Below are 25,532 nucleotides of genomic sequence, written 5' to 3'. Positions count from 1 at the left end.
TGTAAATTATCTGGGCCTCTCCTTTGTAAAATACTCCATTTTATCAGATAGTGGTTTACTTTTTTGCAGACATAATTTTTCTCTTCCTTACATGTGATTTTAATGCAATGGATTTGTATTCTTTTTCTAGTTATAGCACAGTCTTGCTTTTCTTCCTATTTCATGACATACCTATTTACCTGTGGCATTGAAATTCAAGAATTTGGGGTTGTTTGGGTTTTGTTTCCCTGCTGCTTACAACTTAACACCTTTACATTGTGTTTCATTGCTGAATATCTGTAGTTTCTTGTCTCTATTTTTTTTATCTAGGACAACGTTGTCTCTGACCATTGCAGTCAAATGCCTCCCCTTTCTTCAAAAAGGGGGATCTTTTTTTGGTGATTTCCCTTTATCCAATTATCCCACAATAAAAAGAGGAATATGGCAGATCTGTCTGGGAATGTAGTGACCTACCAGGACTGTATTAAGAAAGATGTACTTGAGAACAAGTTTTAAACTCAGAACTTGTATATTTGTGCACTACTACCCAGTGTGGGACTTGTCTTCCACATTATAAATGACATATAGTGTTAATCATTTATGTTATGATTATATGTTCCAGAGTTTTACTGCTGCAGATGGGTTAAAGATATGGAGCCTCACATTTGTATCCTTTCTCTCATTCTCTTCATTACAGGCAATATTACAATCAGAATATGGTTGTTAATACTTGTACCACATAAACACTTTGTGCCTTGTGACCGTCCAACAACTCAGTAGCTCAGTAAAGCTGCTTTGAATTACATGGGGATGTGCCACAAAAATGTCTGTGAATCAATTCAGCTTTGTTCAAGCATAGTAAAAGCCATTTTGTTTTGTAAATTTAGCTGAAAAGTTTAAGTAATTTAAGACGCCTCCTGATTTTGATTTCCCTGTGAATGTTGGGGGCAGAAGAACTGTCAGGTAGCCTGGAGGAAAACATAAAAATGGAGGGTTTCTCATGGATTAAGGAAAGACAGTTGCTCTGTGATTTAACCTGCCATATACAGGCAAAAGCAGGAATTGGTTAGTCCTTAGCTTTTGAGCATAATGGCTTAATTTTAGAAAGAATTTGGCACTCAATCCCCAGTAATTTCTAATAATCTCTACCAGGTTGTTACAAAGTGTGAGGGGGTTCTTGTAAAATATGCTTCTGGGATTGGTTGAATAATTTGTCTGTCTTCTGACCAGAAGTAGCATCAGTATTATGGGTTTATTGAAAACTAATTCTTTGAATTTACAGTACCTAATAACACAAGGAAACTATCACTCCTGTATCTAAGTGTATTGCTTGGCTTATTCACATTGGAAACACTTGTTTGCATTTTGGTTTGGATACCTTGAGCTGCTTTTGTTTTGTTTCCTGCAGTCAGAAGCATATCACAGATATTTTACTGTGTTTGAAATGTATAAACTTAGATAGGATCTTCCCTGGGAAGCTTTGAAAAGTAGCTGCTCTCTCACTTACTGAGAGTATTTTCATTAGGTCACATAAACGTAGATAGCAGGGAAGGATAGAGATTAGCAGAGGGACTGTTATTAGAGTACTGATACTTCTCTCTTCTTGCCTACACTCAGCTCTTCTGGAGGTCTGTGCAAGTTTGCAAAGCTTGAAAACAAGGCCTAAGGACTTTTTCATCATTCTTTTCGAACTGAAAGAATTAATAATCTTCTCCCATAATAAAAGATCACTGATGACCCTCATTGCACCACAGGGAAGAATGAGTTCTGTCCTTGAACCATGAAGTGCCCAGGGAAAAGCAGAGGGGATGGTGCTACTTAGGAATGTCTGTAGAGTGTTTTGCTCATAGGTTGTGGCATAAATTCATATGAAACTGTAATATTGACCACTGAAGATCCTTGGAAATCTCACCATGACTGTTTTTAGCACCACTAAAAATAGAGGTACTTGTCTTGCTCTTCAGGCCAATGTGTCCCTTCAGTTTTCTCCTGTAGTTCCTTGATTTGTACCCTAAATTGAATGGAATGTGGCTGAGTGCTTTCATACAGCAAATGATAGTTCATTCTTTGTGAATGTTTTATATCAAAGATGCTATTTATGGTACTGTAATTTCATCAAGTTAAAAGCAAAGGATTAGAATTTACTTCATTACAGAGTTTGAGTATGTGAATAGAAGTTCATAAACTTGAGTATTTCATAAGTGCTGGTGTTTCTTTAGTTGTGGGTGTGGATTTAGTCTCCTAATTATAGTACTCTTCTAGGAGGGACAGGTGTAGTGAATCACTGTTCTAAGGCTTTATGTTTCTTGTCCCATTGTCTATGGAGTGGAATTCTCTGTATACTTTTGTATTGTGAATATTGTGTGAGGACATTGTACTGAAATTGTTATTGTGGAGATGATTTATAATGTTTGGTGACTGTTTTAGTGTTGCTAATTTGGTAGATGATAACAATGCTATGCTAGTAGCAAGTTAAATGAATTTCTAGTCTGAAGATGTTTTTTTAAATAAAATGGTCTGCTGACCATTTTTGATGAATAAACCATGTAGGAAAAAGTAAAATGCATATTGCTGATACATGCAAAGATTACTTACACAGGCAGAAGGAATTTTTAAAGAAGAATGATAATTTTGGAAAAAAAAATCCAGTGTAAACAAAGGTATACCTGCAAGTTCCTTAGTTTTCATCATTCTGTTAAGTCTTTGTTTTTTTCACTTTTCCTCTCTTTTTTTCCTTAATAAAATTCTGGATTCTGTGTGAGCAGTTTGGAACAAATCAAATATTCCCCTTGTTGTGTCTACTGAGATATATAATCTTGTAGCTTCATAGTTAGGAGAATACAGATAGAGAAATATTGCTTGAAATTTCTCAGACTTCATTCTTGTCCAACAGCTAACATGAATATCTTTATTCTAGGCAGAAAAAATAGTATTAAGTAAAGAAAAATTGGTTTGCAGTGTTCTCTGAAAGCTGGTGTTATCAATGCTGCTATGTTCAGGTAGCAGCCTTAGTTTAAATACCTGTGTGATTTTATTGATATAGGTTTCTGTAATCCCTTTATGATGCAGTTTTTGAACACGCAGTTGTTTTAGACCAGCTACATTAGAGTTGTTTTCTAATAACTCCTGACATCTAATGAAGAATGGAGATGAAAAAATTTTATATTAATGTATGAATCTATAATGTACTGTATCTTAAATGCTATACAGAGATTTGATGGAGTGTTTTGCTTTTCTTACCCTTCCTTTTGTTGCAGAAGAACTGAGAGGTACAGAGTCACAAGAAGCATTATCAAACAGGGACAATTTTCTTACAAGAAACAATTAATATTATCTACTTATCTTTCAACCTAAAGAAGAGATGACTAAGAGGAAGATGTGGTGATAGTTTGTAGAACATGTTTAGGAGGCAATTGTTCAATGTCTCTTCCAATTCAAGGACTGGGAGGTGTCAGCAGAGGTTGCTGGTTTACAGGTTCAGAGTCAAACAGCAGCAGATGTGGCTTCATACGTTTTGTGGGTAACTGGTGAAACTCCTTGCCTTAAATGATGCTCTGGATGTTAAAAGGGCCAGATGCTGACTGTACAAATGTCATGGAGGAATAGAGATCTGGAACAAAAGAATAGTGAGATCTCACTGCTGAGTCAGCCACAAAAGGTACAAAGCTGGTCAGATGTTTGGTAGTGTTGTGGCTTGCTTGGTTCCTAAATTCCTCCCTACACATTTTGCTTGCTCGCTTCTGGGTGCAAGGCTAAATAGATTATTTTGATTGATGTGGTACAGTCACTTTTTTTTTTTGTTCTGGGGTTTCAGTTAGGCTTTCAGTTTGTGGGTTTTGTGTTCTGGGGAGACTTTTTTAAAGATCGTAAAACTTCATTTTTCATTAACTAGTTATCTTAGAACAACTCTTTTAAAGTCATAGTTCAAGCCTTTAAGTTAACTAAATACAGTCTGATAAACTTTCACATTTAGAGATCTCAGGGTGTTTCTTATTCAACTTGAAAAATGTTGAGGAATATTAAATGGTAAAAGTATACAAAATCATTGCATAAAAGGGGTATGTCTAGCCTACAGCAAAGAATTCTAAGCAATAAATATTACACATTTTGCTTAAGCAAAACTTTGCTATTTAAAAAATAGCTTGTATTTTTCTAGTGACCTTTTGGTTTGTTTTGATGGAGGAACTATAAAGGAATTGCTTGGTTAATAACTCACAATGTAAAATTCCTTACTGTTGAGTAGTAGTGATGATCCCAATGCCAGGAGGAAACAGGAACACTTGCAAGAAGCCTGGCCTAGAAATGTAGCAAGAAGAGAAACATGAAAAGCTATGTAAGAATAAATAAATTCTAGGTCATGGGGGGAGCTCCTGGGCTGACAGGGACCGCAGCTCAAGGGGTTTCGCACTTTACCCTTAATATTTTTAAACAGTCTTCGGTTCTGCGCAGTCCTCTTTTGGCCCTAACAGCAAGTACAGGTCCTGATTTGTGAACAGATTAAGTTAACACTCTATCTTCTTTTCATTTCTTTGAATGCTGATTAAAGTTTTACAATTGAGCATGTGAAATTTAGGAATTACTGAAGAGAACATGCATTTAGCTGAGACTGTAGAAGTGCTCTAGGGTATAGTCATTACAATTTCATCTCATTTTGTTTCTAAACCAAGATAACGTCTGAGGTCAGCATGCAGGAAGTAGGGAGCTGCTTGGAATCTTTTCCTTCTTCTCATTTAATATGGCGTTCAAGCCTGCATTAGTACAAGCCACGTGAAACCAACTCAGTTGCAGAATATTTGGTCCTTTCTCCTCCTTTGATGCTGATGATTCCCCTTGGTCACAAGACTGCTGCTGGGCTGGGCTCTCAGGACTGGTGTTGTGCTGCTCTGTCCCAAGGTGGAAAACTGGGACAAAGACACCTGCCTGAGGGACTGGGGTGGGTTTGTGCCACAGTCATGAAGAAACCTGAAGATTTTCCAAATGCTGTAAAATGGTGCCTGTATTTTTTTTTTCCACACTGGCTTTTTGAAAGGATTTTGTATCCCTTAATAATCTGCTACTGGCTAAAGCACATGTCTTCAAGTCATCACACAGCTCTTAGGAAACTGCTGACTTATGGATATGTACATAACACTTTAAGTTTTGGTGGATTGCATGTATGTATTTTAGTTTGGGTCTGATTCAGACAGAGTAATTCCTGACTAAATCTGTTCATGAACTCATAAATGCAGGTCAAAATATTTGCTGTTTTCTCCTGGAGAGTTTGGACTGGAATGTTAACAGCTTTCTGCTTCCCTGGAAAGCTTATCCATCAGACTGGCTTTTAGACATGTTCCTCTGTTTGCTGAAGTCTTCCTCTCAAAATATTCCAGGTCTAATGTGTAAAAGCCTCTTTTCCTGACTAAAATTTGAATTACCTTAATTGCCATATGATTTTTTTATTTCTTGTTTTCAGTGGTAACTATTTAAAGAATTCAAATTCAGACAGAAGGTGTTCATTCTTATTTATTAAAAAAAAATCTTTTGAGAGGGATAAAATTCTATCTCTACAAATTCTGCTAATCAGCTATGCTGCACTTACTTTCCCAAACAAGGAGGGATTCCTGATTTGGTCTGCTGGTGTTTTGAGATACTTTGTAATCTTAAGGTTTTTTGGAGTGGGTGTGTATCTATCAGAGGGGCTTTTTTCTCTGCCTAACTCTGAATTTTTTGTGCATTTTAGCAGGTGCATGCAGTACTTTTTCAGGGTAGAAAGTAGTGCGGAATGAAAAGAAGCAAGGGTGAGGCTTTTATTTGAAAGAAAAAAAGCTGAGGAGGAAGTTCACTGCTGAAAGGGTTATTGTAATCAAGTTTATCATGAGAGCTTGCTGTTGTGTAACAGAAACTCTAGCTTGTCCATACCTGTCTTTAAGCATTACTTAATGAAGAAAGAAAACAAACCTACCAAAGTATTTATGAAATTCAATAAAATTTGTTTCCAAACTCTTAGATTTCAATACATTATGACAGTTCAGTTCCTTATTGGAGTCCTCTCTGTGTTTTTGAAAGACTACATTTTTTGGAAAAGTGATACTTGACACAGTTTGCTTGTGAGCGTGAACAATGTAATGCTCAAGCACGTGTCTCTCGTGGTTTATTAATATTGAAACTCATTTATTCAAAAACCACTTTAACCAGGAATCATGTAATGAAAAATATGTCTTCCTCTGAAAGTAGCCCATTAAAAAGCCTGTTAGGCAGCCAAATATTTTTTTTCCCCCTAGTAAAGGAGTACATCTGTAATAGACGTTCAGATGGCTTTTTTTCTTTGTATGTAGGTTGCTGGCTCATCCTTATGCCATCTTGAATTCTTCAATAAAGAACTGCCTGGATCAGTTTAATGCAGTCTAATACCCTAGCACCTTTTTTCTCTCAAAAAGGCATAAGCTTTGTTTATTGAGTCATTTTCTAAAATTAATCTTTTTGCTATGTAAAGGCCCTTCTCACTTGCTCTACAGCAATGACCAGGAGTAATTTGGGATTTTAGGATGTAGTAGTTGTTGCAGCTGAAACAGTTATTAAAAGGAGAGTGAAAGTGAGAGCCTGCCAGTGTGACTTTTGTGATTTTGAGATGGTATCCCAACTTCTTTTTTCTTCCCTTCTGCCCATTTGTGACCTGACACATAACTTGGGCAACCTGTCTCCCTGTCTTTCAGGTGGACAAATTGATTTCCTTTTATTTTTTTCCTTCTGCTTGATAGGAGGCTTGTAAAGGAGCAACTTTACTTGTGTGCTTGGTCTCTTTGTCTTTTCTAATGGAAGAAGTTCCACGAGATGCATATTTCTTTGCAGTTACCTAAATGGAGTTCTAGCAGTTTCACCTGTCTTCTTCTTGTCATTTGGTTCCCTTTTAATAATTCCAGGCACACCCTCTCACTGTTACATCAGCATCTGTATGTGATTCATGGATATCAGGGTTTGGAGAAATCTATCCACTCATTTAAATGCTATCCACTCATTTTAAATACAAATTTGGGTGTAAATTTCACAATTAATACAGTCCATATAAAAATGAGTGCACTGAGTCAGATGTGGGGCTCCTGGAGTCTGTTCTCCTGTTTCAGATGTGACCAAGGAAAGGAGGCAGGAGCAGGGTGCAGGGGTTCCTCCCTGTCCACTTTCACACTCACCAGCAAATCACAAGCCTAGGGTGTTTCTATACAGCAGTGGTGACAGTGCTGATGATGCCATGGAATCTCAAGATGGTTTGGGTTTGGGTTTGGGTTGGAAGGAACCTTTAAAGAGCCTCTTCAAACATTACCTATGTCTTTTCTGTATACCTTTTGCTCTGACAAAGAAGGCTTTCCTGAAAAGACTGCTCAGAATCTAACCATGTTACAAAGTTGCCTACATTAAGTTTTTTCCAGCTAGGTTAAATGGAAAAAAAAAGTTTCAGTATTTCCTATTTTTTCAAAGTTTGTATTCATCGTAATACACAGTGTTAAAGTACCTTTAATTTGTGTTTAATGGCTATTACATTCGTTTGTGGCTGTTCCAGGTGTGATGGTGGTTGTGCCTGAGAGGTAGATAGAGGTCAGGCAAGGGGGAAACCAATGTTGTTTTAAAATAAATTTGCTGTATTTGTTGATGTAGGTTTATATGGAAGGTAGTTAGATTAGTAGTACTGTAAGAATATATAAAAACCATGAAAAATAAAATTTGTGACCATGTTAATGATCTAGTATTTAATAATTGGTCCACAAGGTAATTTCATTCCGTTTTAAATACTAATTTGGGTGTAAATTTCACAGTTAATACAGTTATTGTCTCTACTGTCAAGTCTTTTGTGCAATCTGCATGCACTGTGGCTGTTGTCATCCCGCATCAGGCTCATGCTGCAGATGACCAGATATATCTGAACCAGTTGAGCAGCAGAAGCAAAGTAAGGTGAGCCAGGTGCCATAGAGAACTTGACTACTCTCCTCATTATTGGTACCTGATTTTACCTTATGTAAATGTAAAGCCAGCTTATGTTCCTGGGAATGTGTGTTTCAATCCAGGCAGCATTCAAAGATCTTTACATGCACTAGGGTAGCCATTTGGTTTATTATTTTTACAATAAATATATTTTATTTTATGGGCATGCCCTGCTTTACACAAGGTGTGAAGCAGAATTCTGGATTGTGTTGCAAAAACCCATTCCTCAACCCTCATAACTTGTTGTTTTCCAAACCTACAAGTTAAATGGCTTTATTAATCCATTTCCTGGTAAGTTTAGTGCACTCTTTTTCAAACTCGGTCTAACTTGAATTTGTCATCTTAAAAATGATGAGGCCTTGCATATCCAACGCTAAACATTAGAAGATTCCCTAAGATTTACAAAAAGCTGATAATGAAAAAATTAGTCAGATCTTATTAGGTTCCAGTATTAAATGATCATTAAAGAAATCCCTTGGGAAAAATGTCCAGTGTGGAATATAAGGAGCACAAAGTAGATAGAACTTCAGAGAATGTGCAGGCATGGGGAAAAAAGGATCCCAGGATGGAAATGCACAGATAAAAGGATAAGGAAGGGAATTCTGCTGCAAAAAAAAGTACTGAACAGGAAAGAAAGATGAAAGGGAAAAATATAAAATGAAGAATTTAGAAGAACTGTATAATTATTTATTTTCAGAAATAATAGAACATTATCATTATAACATAAGCTGAGTTGTGAATATGGTGAATAAGTAAGTTATAGGATATTGTCCTGACATGGGTGAAGGAAATGGCTTACACAGTTATCTAAGAAGAGAGTCAGTCAGACCACATTTAAAACAAGAAACTATGGAGCCTGCAAATGGTTCTAGAAAGCCAGCCAGTGCATACTGTTTTCTGCTTGTTGATCAGCAATATTCTGATATTGTCCAAACAAGTAGGAGAGGCTGCAATCTTGGCTTACTCAAAACAATTACCTGTTACTTGATCTGATTATCATGCTAATAGTTTGGCTCCTCTGCTCCTGAAAACCAGTTTGTTGTTTTCTAATACAGGTGAAAAATGCCATGTAAGTTTGAAAGATAAAGACAACTGATTTAAATAGTTTAATGAATATTTATCATTATGAAAATCTTGTTATAGACACTTTTTCACTGACTCAACGATGTGTATTTTGTTCTCCTGTGCTCAGAGGGCAGGGGAAAGTACTCTCAAGTAATACTAATCTTCTATACTGCTTTCTGGATTGACCTTATTTGTCATATGTGGGAATAAGAGACAAAGATTTAAAAACAAACCTTAAGAAAAGGTCTTGGCAACCTCTGTAGCCCATCTGGACAAGTTACAGACTCTGTCAGCGTTGTTGATCAGTCTTGGAGGAATCCCAGCTTGCGAAACACCTGAAAAGGCTAGCAGGTGGAATAGCTTTAAAAGGGTTTTTTGTCAGTCTTCCTGGAATTATTAAGTGCCCTCAAGGGTTTGTAACTTGAGTTTTATATGTGGTTTTTATTGTTTTTCCCAGGTTCCCAAAACAAGATGAGAGCTTAGTAACTTCATGTGGTGATGGACAGGGGAGTTGTCCTAATATATACCACAGAAATACATCTTGAATTTTTTAATTTATGATTGGATAAGTGAAAGTTATACTTGGAGGGTGTGTGGCATATGATCTAACACTGTCCTCTATTGTCCAAGTACTCCTCCCTTGGGGTTTAATCATGGGTTGCTGGAGGCAGAGTTTTTTAACTGAAGGAGGGAGGCCCTGGCTCTGGGTCTTGCTTTCCTAGTGGATTTGCTGGTTGACTTCCAGGGCAACTTGTTTTATCAGGTTCTTTTTTTTCTTTTTTACAGAGATACATAGCTGCATAGAAGGTGGTAACTTTTACTAATTTTGAGGCTGCTTGTTTACAGCATCTTTCTTAATATTGTCTCAACATTTGCTGTGTTGGTTCTGTGGAATTTGGGAGTTCTTTCTCTTTTAACCCTCCCAGTATGTTTGAAATTTTTCAGAATAAAAGATTTTCTGTGTGAGCTCACAGCTCTTTCAGAGTTAAACAGAGTATGAACAGGGCATACAGTGACTGGTGAAAACAGCCAGTGCTTGGTTACTGCAGAAACCCTTCAGTGTCCTTAGCCCTGACCTTTCAGCCCTGTGCTGTGTCCCAGGCAGGTGTGACCTTGTGCTGGATGCAGCTGTGCTTGCAGCTCCCAGTTCCAGAGGTGACTGTGCTGGGGTTCAGTTCAGCCTCACCATTGTGGCACAGTGCTGGGACTACTACAGGGAATGTTTTTGGGCTTAGGCTTTAAACCCTGGGAAACAGCAGTTGATTTGGTTGATCTTTTCTATTAGGATGCACATTTTAAATGTTTTCTGATCTCTTATGAACACACATCAAGAACAGTTTTTGTCTGTTAACACTGTTTTTAAAATAGTCCAAGTGGTAGCTCTCAGGCTTAATTTTTATTTGTAGTTTTTATACCACTTGTTTGCCTTCAGAAAAAAAAAAGCATTGGTTGTCATTGCTAAGCTAAGCATTCTCTAGCCATTTTGAAAAAGAACCCAATTGCCTTCTGTAAATTGCAAACAAAAGCTTTGAACCAAAAGCAGATATTGGGCAGAGGGAAGAAGGTTTGATTGACCAATACCTAGGATAGGAAAGCTGTCTCCTTGCCCTGGTACAGGGGAGAAGCTCAGGTAAAAGGTGATAAAGGTGTCTATTAGAGTCCTCCAGTTAAGATCTATATTCCTTAAAGTAGCTCAGTGTCAGATTAGACTTTGGATAACTCTGTTGGTGATAGTTTGATGTTTGAGAACGGGAATGCTTCAAAAGACTAAATTCCCAGTGTCTTCAATAATTTTCACCTGTGATATATTATTAAGAAGCTACTAATTCAACTGCTTTTCATTAGGGGAAAGCATATTTCCTTGCTATCTAATTATGAATAGTATTCTTGTAATGTTCTTATTTGAATTATGTGGGACTTCAATTTTTCTCCCAGTACACTCAAGAGAAGTTACATATGATTCAGGTTTTGTTCCAAGATTGGCTTGGTATTCAATTTAGCACTGCTTTTTAGAAGGAATGGGAAGTACTGTGAGCCTGGTCTTCTGCAGAGCTCTGGTAGTGCAAGTTTTTCTTGTTTCTCAAGATAGTCCTAGAGCAGTCTTAGCCAATTTTAACACTGTTTAGAAACTATAATAAACATGATACAACTTCCTAACTGTTACAAAAAGTTACATGTGTAATAGTAGGTGACAGCAGAATTATTCATTTGCCTAAGCATGTGTTCATGCAAGTCTGAACTGCAGTCTGAGGGGAGATCATTTAAAAAGAGACAGTGTAATGTTGGTAATCACTCAAAACAAAATTTGAGCATTGGCTACAGAGCTTATGTTAAAATAGATGAAGGCAAATTATTGAATAAAACTACATTAAGTCGCGTCATGTCTTGTTGTAAACACAGTTACTCTGTTTGTAATCTGAACTAAAAAAAGAGCAGAAGCCTGCATTCACTGTTGTTCAGAAAAGTTTTGAAGCTGTGCATAAAGTGTAAAACCCTGCTAAGTTTCTTTTAATGGAAGGTTCCAAATGTACAAATTGACTTTATAAAATATGAATGCATGATAAAGTGCTCTGCTGAATTAGAAAAATCCTTGGCTAAGGCAGAAAAATCATTGCTTTTTATACATTTAAAATGGTAAAGTAGCCTGGACAACTGAAATTGTTGCTTTTAGAGGTAAATTCAAGTAATCATTTTAACTACAGAAAATGAAGAATATTTAATGAAACAGCTCAGGTATTGTGAAATGAGGGTCAAACCTCAGATCCATACTTACGCAAACTTCAGGTCCTGCTGAGTTCATTATGAATAAACATGTCAAAATCTTGCTGTATATTCTCCTATAGCAGCAAACCTGAGTACAAATTGTGAGAACTTTCTCATGCAGCCAATGGTTTCAAAAAGAGAATTTCAGATTTATAGTCACTAATAAATATGCAAATATGGATTTTTTTTTTTAACTAAATAACATGAAAGATTCTGTGGAAGGGTTCTAGAGGATGTGGGCCTGGTGCTGAATGGGAATATGGTCACAAAGACCAAGGAGAAGGCTAAAGTGATGATTGGGTTTTTTGCCTCAGTTTTTAAGAAGCAGTTTAGGGAATATGTGAATGAAGTGGACATATGAAGATTCATGGGCTGCGATGAGATGCTGCACAAGTGTTGAGGCAGCTGGCTGGTGTCACTGCAAGGTCACTGTCACTAAGATTTGAGCAGTTCTGATGACTGCTCAAGTCCTCAAGGGAGACAGAGCATCCTTCCTCTCTGCTTGGCACTGGTGTGATGCATGAGGAGTGCTGGGTGCTGCTCTGGGTTACCCAGTACAAGGGAGACATGAATGCAGTGGAGTGAGGCCAGTAAAGGGATCTGGATATGGGGGAGTGGGGCCTGGCAAATGGGGGGATTTGAGAGCACTGTGACTGTTCATCCTGGAGCTGGAGGATATTCAGGGCAGGTATGGTGTGGTGCCTGCAGGAGGCTGCAAAGGAGGAAAACCAGATCCTCCTTAGTGCTGTCCAGTGACTGGATGAGATGAAAAGGCCACAAATTGAAATACAAGAAGTTCCATTTAAGTGTAAGGGGAAACAAAATCTTTTTTCCTTTGTACATTGGAGTTGGTCAAACACTGGAGCAGATTTCCCACAACCCTTGGAAGCTGCCATCTGTGGAGATGTTCAGTATCTGACTGGATGTGCTCCTGGACACCTGATTGAACTGACCCAAGCAGGGGCTTGGACCCAGTGGTCTCAAGCAGTCCCTGCCAGCCTCCACCTTCTGTACTTCTCTGACCTCTTAGCTCTTTAGACAGTTCACCCTCAATTGCATCTCTATTGTTTTTTCCCAAAGTTTTGGAGCATCTGGATGCATAATGTTTTGCTCAGTTTTGGAGCATCTGGATGCATAATGAGCATTTCACAAGAAAGGTGGTGAGGTGGTGGAAGATCTGAAGCAACTTTCTGTTTTTTCCTTTGTATTTCATGAGATTTAAAACTAGCAGTTTCTCTTTGCAGTACTGTAATGTGGCTCCATTCTTACATGTGTGTACAGTCATAGTGTGCTAAAAGAATCTGTATAAATAATCCTGTATTAAACAATTCAGAATTTAGCATCAATAATTTTAAATAGTTGACAAATATGGTAATAGAGCAAATGTATAACCCCTCCAATCCTGTCTTTCAGTCATGGCCTCTATATGAAGAAGTATTCAACAAAATGCATGAGCTTGCAGCATTTTTAGACCTGCCTCGTTTTCCAGATATAACAGAAAGCTGCTTTCTTCATCCAGACATGCTGTGCATGAAGTACTTGATGGAAGCTAATTTACCTGGTAAATATTTTCCCTAGCCTGAACTGATAAAATTTTTTTGTGGTTTATTAAACTCTAGCAAAAAGGCTTAAATTACTACTTCAAAGTGCCTGCTCTTTTCCTTCTAATTTATTCCCATTTCAGTTTGAACCAAAACATATTCTTTCTATAGAAAGCACCGTCCTCAAACATTTAGAGTACGTGTTATGGGCCCAGATATGCAGGGGCACTCTGATGTTGGCTCTGTAAGGCTGTGGAGTAGATACTTCATTTTAAATCTTTCAGTATCCATGTGAACTAAGAGGCACCTGTCGAATTCATGTGATATATTAACTTCAGCTAAATGATTCATGTAGTTGGGACCTGATTGCTTAGCTCTGAAATTCTCATGTGTAGTAATGGATGTATATTCTTTAACAAAGAATATATTTTGTGTATTATATAATATTGTATATTAGTATTTATATTAATATTAATTGATGGTATGTGACAGATCAGCTTCTGTCTCACTTGATTTATATTTTAGTTCTGAAATTGTATATAATTATTGACTTTTTTTGTCTGTCCTACAATGAAGTCTTGAATATTGACTTGTCAAGGAAAGATCAGTATGTCCTAGTATGTGAACTCTCTGTTAGGTTACCATATTTTCTGTCAAATACCATTGTGACTGAAGATGAGTTACACAGACAAGTAGCCTGTAAATTTTTTTCTCAAAACATTCCAACAGTTCATAGTAGGGGAGGGAGTTATTGTTATTTTGCAATTAGTTACAATGAATAAAAGTGTTTGGTTTTTCTATTTAGTCATAATTGAATGGAGAGACGATAACCAAAAGGTTTAGGGCTAAAATTCTGGAGTGGTAATTCTGATTTTGTAGTTTTACGCCAGTGTTGTGATCCCATAGAGGATTACATTATTTTACAGATTGTGAAGTATCAATTGAATCAAAAAAAGGCTGCAAATTTGTTATTTTCAGATCTTTTACAGAGAAATGCAAAGCTAAGTACTCTTTGAAAATTACTGCAGAAGAGGAATGAACATATTTTTTTATGTCCTTTTCCGTGCAACTAAGATTTTTATCGCGTATAAGCATTTTTTTAAAAATTGAAAAGGGCTGCTGTTGTTGTCTAACAACTCCTAAAAGAAGGCAATGAATTGGGAGTGTTAAAGGACACTAAATACCAACTAAAAGACTATTTTATGTATCTGAAATAGAACTAACTATGCTTCTAGTATTTATAAGAAAATTTAGTTTCTACTTTTTTCTAACTTTTACTGTTATGTGCGAGAGGATTGAAAACAGGTTCCTACTGAACTCTTTGTAAGCAGCAAGAGGGTATAAGTACAGCTGGATTAAGGCTGTACTTAGTCATACATTGCTAACCTTTGTGGAATCTGATGGTGATGTAATCAACTCCTGTATTTCTTGCTGAACAGGAAAGGTGAGAAATTTGGGGGATTTGTATCTGTGAAAAATAAGCAGAGTAATAAGAGCCTGTATAGATAGGCTGCTGTGTACCTTGTGGGGCTGCAGCTGGATCTCCCTGGCACAGCTTCTGCTGGGGGAGCAGCAGTGCTGCCCTGCCACCACCAAACTGCTCTCCATGCACAGCCAGCCCTGCTCCTCCTCTGTGCAGGGCTGATTCCTGCCACGGCTGTTCAGTCAACATGCCGGAAAAAAGTTTGTGACAAGTTTTTTGCTTTTGGGCATTTTTTTTGAAAATATATTTATGTGGATTTGCAATAGGCTTTCCTGCAAGAATATTCAGGATGATCTCACTATATTATTCAAGTAACATCAAAGCACTATTAAATATGTGACTTTTTTATTCTCCATATGAATATATAATGTCACAAGTGTTTTCCATGTAAGCACAGTGAAGGTTGCCTAGTATTTTTAAAAATACTCCTCAGCCTGAAAAATACAGCTGTCAAATGGTCCTAAAAGACCTAAGCAGTGTTTTCCTCAAATGCCCATCATATTTGCACTGTAAAAATATTTCTAGCTTGTCTTAACATTTTATATTTTTATTTATGTTAATCAGATGAATTGCATAATTGGACTTGTCGAGTGGTGAAAAAGATTGGTATTGGAGAAGTGGATTTCCTGACTCTAATGCCTGGAAATAAGTCAACAAGAAAAGTGAAATATGATGTTCTTGCTGCAGCAGTTATTGTAGTTGTGCTCAAATTATTGTTTTTATTAGATGATCACTATGAATGGTAAGTGTACAGACAAATCTGTAGCAACCCTCAAATTTCTAGTAGTGCAAATGCTTGTCTCCGATTGTTCTTTCTTTAGAGTTAAATTTATACTACTGGAATTTCACTTAAGTTCAGTAGCTTAAACCATACACTTGAAGGCATTTTAGACATTAAATATTAATTACTTTTAAAATTTCTTGGGTTGTATCTGATACTTGGAATAAAATTAGGATGACATTTTTGTCTGTTGTATTTGAATTTCATGTGAAAAGTGCAGTATTTGGATCTACAAAACAGCCTGATTTTTAAAATTTTTTTACAGGTTACTTTCAGAGTTTGCTGAAGAAAGAAATAAAAATAACACAGAAGGTATATAAATATTCTGGTAGAAGCAGTGTAATGATTTTGTAAATGAAACTGTTTTGCAATCAGGGTTAGAAAGACTTTTCTTATTGATCATGAAAATGTGTTTTTGTCATTCATTAAGGGGAAATTTTATTCAGAGAAAAGAGTAGATCCTGTTCATGTAAAATGGCCTCAGTGTACCTGCACAATTCTTTTTGTTTGGGATAGGGGAGTTTGGTACACATTTTGCTGGGTCCCTCCCTACTTCTGCTTGTGCATGTTTGCCTCTTGGTTTAGAGTTTTATGTGTGGTAGGTGGAGATAAATGGATACACTGTGAAAAGGGAGCACACTTTGATCGTAAATAGCAGATACTTACTCGGGGCATCAAACCACATTTATGATAAAATCCAAACTTGTTTAGTCTTGTTAAATAAAATGTCTTAGTGTGGAACATATTTCAGATGTAATCTAGTTTCTTAGTCCAAATAATCCTGAGAGAGTGTGGAAAAGCTAGCAGCAATTAAGATGGAGAAGATAATGGTGTGAACATGGTTCTTTGAGGGCAGAAAGACCAAATCAAAGATTAGAAATCTTCAGGAAGATGTTCCATGGCCTGATCCAAATCACAGTTGAAGATAAGATCCAAGATGTGTTGCAGCGGTTTATCTGTAAGGCCTTTTATCCAGTTTTGGGTCATTTTGACCCTTCTGATGCTTTGTTTAATAAAATTATGGTGTTAGTCATGTGTGACTCAATTACTGCTAAAACTAGAGACAGTTGTCCCTGTTAACTAAAACTGGTAATTTTCACATTCAAGTGGATACTCAAATTTATGGTGGATTTTTTATTTTCCTTTCTACTTCCCTTGAAAACTTGAAGTACATGATAGTGACAGGAGTGGGGAGTTGTGCAACTGCTTTACAAGCTGAGGCTCATTAATGTCTTAATGGGGTTTCTCCCTTATTAACAAGTCTCATTGCCCTTGGGAATTAACAGCTCTTTCTTTGCCCACTTTTTTGCTTTAAAATCTGCTGGTGCAAATGATCCATGTGCTGTGTTTTGTTGTCCCTGTGCTTTAGATGTCGCGGTGATGGTGAGCAGCTGCACAGAGGAGCTGATGTGAGAATTTTTGTTAGATGACTGATCAGTGCCAGAGCTCAAAACTGCCTCTGGCATTTTCCCAAAGTTAGAGTGCTTAAATGAATAATGGTTAATACTGAGTTTTAAAGATTCAATTTATGTTGACTCCATTCTCAACTTAACTATCCATTTTCTGGTCTATTTTTTTTTAAATTAAAAAATAGTATTTCAGCTCCTACATTTCTTCAAACCACACTGGAAGCAGTACAATAGATAGTTATAGTTACCTATTGTGTGTGTTCTGTGAACTGCACACATCCACAATACGGGTTTTGTTCAAATAAAAGGTGATTGAGATATATATAGATGTATATGTATGTGTGTATCAGAGCTGTGTATTTTCCAGTCAGCTCAGCTACATTAATGTCAGACCAGCTGTACTGGCCAGGTGAAGGGTTATTACAGTGTAGCATCATGTCTCTTACAATGGGATTGCATGTGACATAATAATTCATATAAAGTTTAACACCAATTTCTACCACCTCCCACACTGCTCTCCCAGCAATTTAGGAGTATTTACTTAAACCTCGGGGTTTATGGAGCTGATAAAAGAAGTTGTATCCAGACCTTTGAATTTCAAGGACTGCTGAGGGGTCTTTGTTCCTTTCATATGTCTCTTGCTTTTTGAGACCATCTATGATTTTAGAATGTAGACATTCTGAGGCAGGATAATACAAACAGCAGAAATGCAAATAATAGAAAAGGTACATAAGTTTGATTGTAAGAACAGTGTATGCACCTTCAGGAGAGTTTGAACAGCTGGCTGGCAAAGCTGAGCATGACGCAAGCATTGCATGCAGTGCAGCTCGGGCCACGGGGAAATGCAAAGTCTGGTTAATTCACAATGCAGATATTCCACCCACAGGGATAAGAGTTGATTATTTTTACATATATAAGTCTACACCATATTTCTGTTTGGAATTCTTATCCTTACTGTACCCAGTTGGTCTGCTTCAGTCTTGTGCCTCTTTGGAGGATCAGTGATAAAGGTGCTGCTATATGTCCTATGTCTTCATGTTTTTATGTGCCCTGGTAAATACTTGTTCACATATCAACAAGTTTCTGTGCTCCAAACCATGAGAGGCTGATATAAAGTGAAGACCATTGTCTAGTTTATCTTTCCAATCCTGTAAGATTTCAGAGGTAGTGGGATAGACAGTGGGGAGCTGGTGAAACTATGTGAAATATTGCATCTGATCTTCTTTAGATTTTATTTGTTTAAACTTAAGCTTGATGCATAGTTTCATTAATCCCTTGAATTCAACTTTGAAACAGTTGAAGGCCACTCCACACAGTGGAGAACTAGTTGATTTGGTAGAGAGGAGGTAGTTTCTAGGCTTACCTTTCCAGAAAAGAGGGAAAAGGTTTGACTTGTGCTCAATCAATGAAACCTAAGATATGGGGCTTCTTTGCACTTCCTATGACATGCTGTTCTTTCATTCCATTTCTGTGTTTCTCTTTTTTACAGAATTATTAGATCAAGTATATTTTCTTTAAGCACATAGCATTCCGGTTAGTTTGTATACAGGTGCAAGATGCAGGGTCTAACTGCTTGGAGACCTTCTCTGTCATTTCTTTCCAAACTAAAGTGTGTATGTTTTATTCAGGGGGGCCATATTTTGAATTCAAGAAGTGGTATGAGGTGGTAAAACATTCCTTGGATGTGGAGCAAAAGAAACTGGATGAAGAAAAAGCCAAGTAAGAGGCTTTTAAGTACTTCTTTTTTAAGGTAGACAGTTCTGTGTGAACTTCTGATCCCTACAGAAATAAAAAAAGTTAGAAATTTGTTCCATATATCCATTCACCAAGCTTGAGTGAATAGAATGAGTAAATTACTGTTTTAATTTTCTATTTATACTCATAAGCTTTATCCAGGTTATTTATTAAATGCTCACTTACTGTGAAAAATAGCTTATACAGCTGAACAATTAACTGATTACAGTAGATCTAGGCTAACATGCCTTGGTTTGCATGCTCAGAAAAAGATTTCCTTTGTATGTTGGAGGGGCAGTGGCTCTTTATAGCACTAAACATTAGATTATTTTGATTTTGATTTAAAACTTTAGCAGTATTTGTAATAGTTTATTATTCATTTATTCATTTGGTCCAGCTTTCTTTTTGTTAACAATTCTTATGTCTCTTACTGGTAGGTATCTGTGGAGATGTGAAAAGCCATTGTTTTATTCAGTCAAGAATAAATCTAAAGTTCTAAAGAGAAGACGTGAGTAAACTTTGTTTCTTCCCAGCAACACAGAAATCTGCTCTAACTTCTCCCATCATAGATCTTCAGCTGTGACTGATAACATTTACATCTTAAAATATTTTGTCTCCTCTCTTTCATCTCTGGGTACAATTAATGTAGTACTGTTTTACAATCTGTGGCTGGAATTTTTCAAACATGCACAGCTGAAACTGCCTTTGCCAGTCTTCCCAACAACCTACTGAGCCATGTCTCAGAATGAGTGCTCTTGTCCTCATCTTCTCTAGTTTGCCTTTATATCACTGTTCCTCATGAGTTGTCGCTCTTCTTTCCTGTCTGTTTCCTCCTTTAGTTTCTTAAATGCTTTGGTATGAATATGCCAGTATGTCCTTTAGTAGATCTTGCATGTCCCTCTTCTCTCCCACTCCTTGCAATCCTCTGCAAAAAGCAAGGAAGGCTTTACTTGCGTAGCCAGCAGCATGTGGTCAGAATGCAGGTACAGTTGCTGAATTTTAGTAGGTCTGGAAGTACTTGTGAGAAGTTTCTGGAATTTGTATTGACATAAAAGCAAAGAAACAAAACCACAAAACCCCAGTTGTCTGCAGAAATAAGGAAAACCGGAATTTTATTCAGCCAAATTAGATCTGGAGTTCTTCATTCTACATTTTATGTTATCCAGAAAGCAGCAGGTATTTGGAGAGAGATATTAAGTGTGGCGAGTGGTATTTTTCTTTTTATATGTTCTTTCAGTTTCTGGAAGTGACTGGTTCAGGGACTTCTAAACAAGTTGTATAATCCTATTTGGTTTGAATTACACATGTTGGATTTCTCCTTCAAGAATGCAGTGGGGGTTTGTTTAAGTACTTACTCTTCAAAATCCTGTTGGAGTGATCCTGCCGTCAAGTCATGTTCCATGGAAAACCATGTTTAGATGTATTCATTTCAAGCTGATTATTTACTCAGATGCCCTTTAATTCCTGCATTTATAGGAAAAGAGATTCCTCTTCTGGCTCTGCTTCTCTTGGAGCTAGAAGAGGACCACTTAGATTATAGAGCTTTATCATAATGTTGTGAGCAGGAATATCACATAATTGCAACTGGGCAGGATTGATCTTAAAGAAAATGTACCACACTAGAGACAGTGCTCTAGAGCGCTTATGTGCCAGGTACAGGTTTTCAGAAACCTTCCTAAACTTTTGATTTTGATCATAGATTTTAGTGTCATCTTGAAAGATAAACTTCCCAGTCCTTGGATTATTTTAGGAGGTTTTTTTCCTGTGGTTTTTTTTTTTCAATACATGAATGAGTTGCTTTAAATACAGCTCATTAAAAGCAGTTAAAGCTCCAACAATGTTTTTTAACCTGCTTTTTATCCTAGATAAACAAGGCATAGGCAGTCATACAGAGTGTGCTGATCTATCATGATACCTTCTTTCCCTTCTGAGCCTCAATAACTTAGGAGAGCTTGTCGTTCATCCACTAGCAGCAGGCAAACATAGAATGGGTTTTTTTATTGTTGGGGTTTTTTATCAGTTGAAATTTGCACCATGAAAAGCTTAACCTTCAATCCATGTATATATGAATGTGCTTTCTATCAAATGGATTTTACAGGTTTTACTTGCAGGAATGTTTTAGAGTGCCCCACTACTAATATCATTAGGTATAAAAGACATGGCATTTTGAATTATGTTTCAAAGTGTTTCACTAAAACCTGCAAAGAGGGTGGCTGAGATAACCTAGAGACTTCTGGGATTTCTCAGTCTTTCATGCAGAGGTTAAAAAAAAATTAAAAAGCACAAATACCCCATTTTCTTGTTGCATTAGTCACCTCTAACCAGTATTCTGGTACTTAGTACTTTTACATTTGTTTCTTTTGTTTCTCTTTGCACAGAAATGGTTGTGAATTTACAAAATCAGTTTGGCAAGCTGTCTGGTTCAGTGCAACGTGCTGAAAAGCCAAATCCTTCAAGTTTTCAGTTAAGTTGGTCTGAAGAAAACACAGATGGGAGTTGTTTTCACGGGCATAGCCTGAAGGGAGTTTTGCAAGAAAAATGTGGTTTACTGACAACCATGAACCCTGACTATTGGCTGTGTACAGTTAAACTGTGTAATGAGAAGTAAGTATTCACATTTTTGCTAAATACATTTTAGAAAGTTCTCATAAAAGTAAATTGTACATATATTTTTGCAAATGACAAATACAGGGTGTGTGCACAGCTATGTGTTCACATACAGTTACAGTCATTTCTAGAAAGGGGTGTGTGAGGAATGGATAGTCTTGGACTGTGACTAGACAAACTGTAACATGAAGAGTGATCAAAGTGAGTTTATGAGAAGAGAGGAGAAGAGACAAAATCAACAACTAGAGTCACATGGCAAGAGTAGCAGCTAGGTGCAAATACCCACTTAATTTCTTTACAGTGTTTTATAAAAATATTTGTGATGCAACTCTACAAAGAATGGAAAAACAGTCCCATTCCTGTCCTCCCCGGACTCTAAAAAAGCACAGAAAATTAATTTTCTAAATCATATACTATATGATTTTTTGATGGCCTTAATCACAGTGACTTCTGGATCATATACCAGACTTTGGTTCTGCTATTGGTTGTATTATGAAACCCTAATCCAGAAGAGGAATGTACTGGTAATATCAGTGAAGAAGATCAACTCTGTAGCTAGCTTGGAGTCTCCTGAATTTCTCATGTATGCTATTGAAAAGTGGTTTTTTTTGAAAGAAGGTTTGGTTACATTCATGTGAAATGAGTTACATTAATTTGTCTGCTGAGTAACATATGAAATTTTTATCTGGTATATAATTTGAAATGGTATTCAGATATCAATACCCCCTATGCAGTCTTAGTGATACGATCCTGATTTTAAAGCATTCCATTCCCTTTGAGAATAGCTGGGTTTTACGAGTATGCTGTTTTTTCTGTCCTTCGATGGATTTATTTGCTTATCTTTATTTTCCTTTTCACGTTACTTTTCACATACCCAGAGTGACATAAATGGGTTGGAATAATGTAAGCACAGTGTTACATTACAAGAGGTTTGGTTATATGGATTCATTCTTTTGTATGAATAAGAACTTTTTTTTTTTTAAGGGAGTAGAGGTAATAATCCTTTTACCACAGATTTGCGTAAATCTTATGTACACATTGAATGAGTGGATATTTCGGTGTATGCTTGTGTGAATAATCTTCCATGCAAAGTCTGTTTTTAAACCTACATTTTCATATGTAATATATTAAAATGTTAATGGCAAACTGTCACAGCCTTCATGAAACAAGATTTGAATTTAAATTCTTACCGGTTAAATTTCCCATTATATCATTTGCAATGCAAGTAGTTAAGTATACATCTGACACTTACTTAACATTGGAAAACAACATGTACTCCCTCAGATATGAGTGTTTATCCTCTGTGTATGTAGAATGGAACTAAAAAAAAAAAAATCTTACAAATTCTCTTCATTTAAAAATCAGCATGGCCTAACAGGACTGCTATAATGCTTTATTCCTGGGACTGAAGTATGATTACAGTGTGAGCAAAGCTGAGATCAGTCAAATCATTGGTGAAATGCTTTTATGTTTTATTTTAAAACTTTGTTTTAAACTGGATTCTAAACTGATTTGCTGTTCTATTTATTATTTTCTATTATTCTATTTATTATATTCTATCTAAACTATTTGCTATTACACCTAAGTCTTTAGGTGACAGGAGTTGTACTCAATGTTCATAAAGCTCTTTCCAAGCTGAAGGACTGTAGAATTCTATATGTGACGAGGTACTACAGTGTATGAAAAATGTTGTATATGCTTTTGGGGGGTGTCAGGTAGGGCAGAGGATGGGATGTATGGCATGAAGACCTAGTTGCAGGTTTCCAATGTGCCAGACTTTGGGAGGCTTTGAACAGACTGTGCTCCCTGATGTGCAGCCTGCGTGGCACTAGGGACGGGTCTGGCTGTTCCTCCAGTTTGAGGTAAAATGTAAATGTTTGCTGGGCCAGAGGGAGCGAGCAAATGACTTTATAGTCTAGTAATTAGCACACTTACCTGTAAATTGGGACAGACAGATCCCAGTCGTTGTTCTGGTGAATATTTAAGACAGCTGCTCTGAATCAGACACAGGGAACATTTAAACTGCTTCTCCACATCCCAAGGCAATACTGTTAAGTTAGAAGATGTATAGGGTTTATAGGTGAATATATATATACCTGAACCCCATATATTATACCTGAACCCCCATATCAATGTACAGTGTTTTTATTTAAAAATTGAAAGTTTGGAGTATTTTAAACTAAATTTGAGCCTTATCCAGTTTGGTGGTTTTCCAACCTAAGTTGGTGAATTTAATGTTTACAGAGATATCTCTGCAGCTTGTCCTCTGCGTCATCTTTTGTTCAGTCTGACACTTGATACCAGCAAGTCTAGTCTGCTATTTTCATTATATACTTCATCAATAAAAATCACCTCATCATTTTCATTAACATTTTGACCACAAAAGCTACAAAATAATGAAGCAGAAGGCTGCTACAGCACTAATTACTTTCTAGACATGTAATTTGTATTTAGCACACAAAGGCAATGGACAATAGATGAATGGGTTATTATCCCATGACATAGTGTCAGGAAGATGAGAGGGGAAACCCTGTGGAGAGAGAACAGAGTAAAGAACCTAAGGTGTCTGAATTGGATAGTCTTAGAAATTTAAAAGATAGGGTGAGGTAGTCATTTTAATACTTTGCTACATTTGCTAAAACCTGGAAGAACAAACAGTGATTCCATTTAGTCCTGAAAGTCAAAAAATGTATTCTTTGCCTGGCTGTGTAAGATCCTGATTCATAGTGCAAGAAGCTATAGTGGCTTTTTCTTCTTAGTGTGTTTGCACCAGCTCTGAAGATACCTTAGTTCAGTCCTATACTTCATGGTTTTGCGGGAGTGGATCACTTCACAGGACTCAACACTGTAAACTAGAATTGTGATTTATGCTGTTGGTAAAGTGTAAACTTTGTCTCTAATTACAGTTTAATATATAAATGCTAGCTAAATACTAAATGCACTTGTAATTTAGGGCTTTTGTTTTCTCCCCATTTCTTTTCAGATTGTGTGGTCATCTGGCTCATTACAGAGAAGTGGAGTTTCCCCAGAGTTATCATTTTGTGTTAGGGTTGTTCTCTTTTCTCCTGAGGATTCAACCCTCTTATATCCATGACGAGGTGTGTATGATAGAACACAGACTTTTTAATAAAAAACTTTGTAAAAAACTAAAATACAACACAGTGCTAAGGAAGTTAAAAAGGCCTAAAACCTCCAGTATTAAACCCATGTAAATTAGTTGTTTGGATCCCAAACCATGGTATTACATCTGAACTTACACCGATTCTTTTGTCTCATCGACATTTTTTGTAAAGATAGGAGTGCTGAGATCTACTACTGTACTTCAGTTTTAGTGTCATTTTATCTATAATTTAAGACACTGTTACTGGGAAACTGCCAAGGAAACTGTTAATTACCATTTATTTCATTAATTTGCATCAGAGCCAACAGGAAGCTGTGAAATTACCATTTTTTGGGGCATAATTGTACATATTTGGAGTGTACTGGACATGACATTAGCATCTAATTACATTGTGAGATTTTGCAATTAAAATACCTATTTTTTTACCTACCATTGTATGACAGTAAATATATTTCTAGAAAATAATGTTTATTTTGTTTTTAAATACTATGTTAACAAATAAAAGAAGCAGCTGTTTAATGTTGTCATTGCAGTGAGTTTTTTCTTTATTGTTTCTAAACAGCATTCCAGTTGTTCTGGAATAACTCTGGCATTGTTTTCTACATTTCCTTGCATACTGTATATATTTCCCAGTCTCTTGTTGTGCCTGAGACTGTCATTTAGGTTAACACCTTTCCGGTCCAAGTTCCATTTCAGGCTTCACAGATTTTGCAGATACTTTTGTACCTAGTATAAAATCTGATCCTAACTGCCAGGTCCTCCTGTCATTCTTCTTTTGTAAGTCTACTGTTAAAGCCTTGAATTTCTTCTGACCACTTTATAATGCAGCATCTTCAGCAGCTTGTGCCCTTGCCATTCCACCAGTTTCTCATGCTGGATCTTATTTCTGCACCATATTTTTATACTGTCCCAGACGACATGTAAATGAAGTTGGGTGCTGCCATTACATGAAAGACACCATAACAATATAGATACATATGTTGAACCTAGATGCTGTGTAGATACCCAGATGAATAATGCTGCTTTCAGCTGAATGAAATTAAAGTCATCATTTCCAACCATCAGTACAGAGTACAGAATTTACCAAATCTGTTTG

At 36.7% G+C, this 25,532-nt stretch overlaps 1 protein-coding gene across 1 annotated transcript in view; it reads left to right on the top strand.

Moving 5' to 3' along the window:
• The window catches only part of TAF1B (TATA-box binding protein associated factor, RNA polymerase I subunit B), a 44,311-nt gene extending 19,356 nt beyond the window's left edge, over positions 1 to 24,955 (top strand). The window contains exons 9-15 of the mRNA XM_066547221.1: positions 13,174 to 13,321; positions 15,349 to 15,526; positions 15,831 to 15,877; positions 18,603 to 18,693; positions 19,146 to 19,216; positions 21,087 to 21,312; positions 24,299 to 24,955. Coding sequence (XP_066403318.1) covers positions 13,174 to 13,321; positions 15,349 to 15,526; positions 15,831 to 15,877; positions 18,603 to 18,693; positions 19,146 to 19,216; positions 21,087 to 21,312; positions 24,299 to 24,527 — 990 coding nt within the window. The 3' untranslated portion in view covers positions 24,528 to 24,955. The remainder of the gene's footprint in view (positions 1 to 13,173; positions 13,322 to 15,348; positions 15,527 to 15,830; positions 15,878 to 18,602; positions 18,694 to 19,145; positions 19,217 to 21,086; positions 21,313 to 24,298) is intronic.
• Positions 24,956 to 25,532: the final 577 nt, after the last annotated feature.

This window comes from Molothrus aeneus, chromosome 3, assembly GCF_037042795.1.
Source record: "Molothrus aeneus isolate 106 chromosome 3, BPBGC_Maene_1.0, whole genome shotgun sequence".
NCBI classification, from domain to species: domain Eukaryota; kingdom Metazoa; phylum Chordata; class Aves; order Passeriformes; family Icteridae; genus Molothrus; species Molothrus aeneus.
This window is presented reverse-complemented; position numbering and strand designations above follow the sequence as displayed.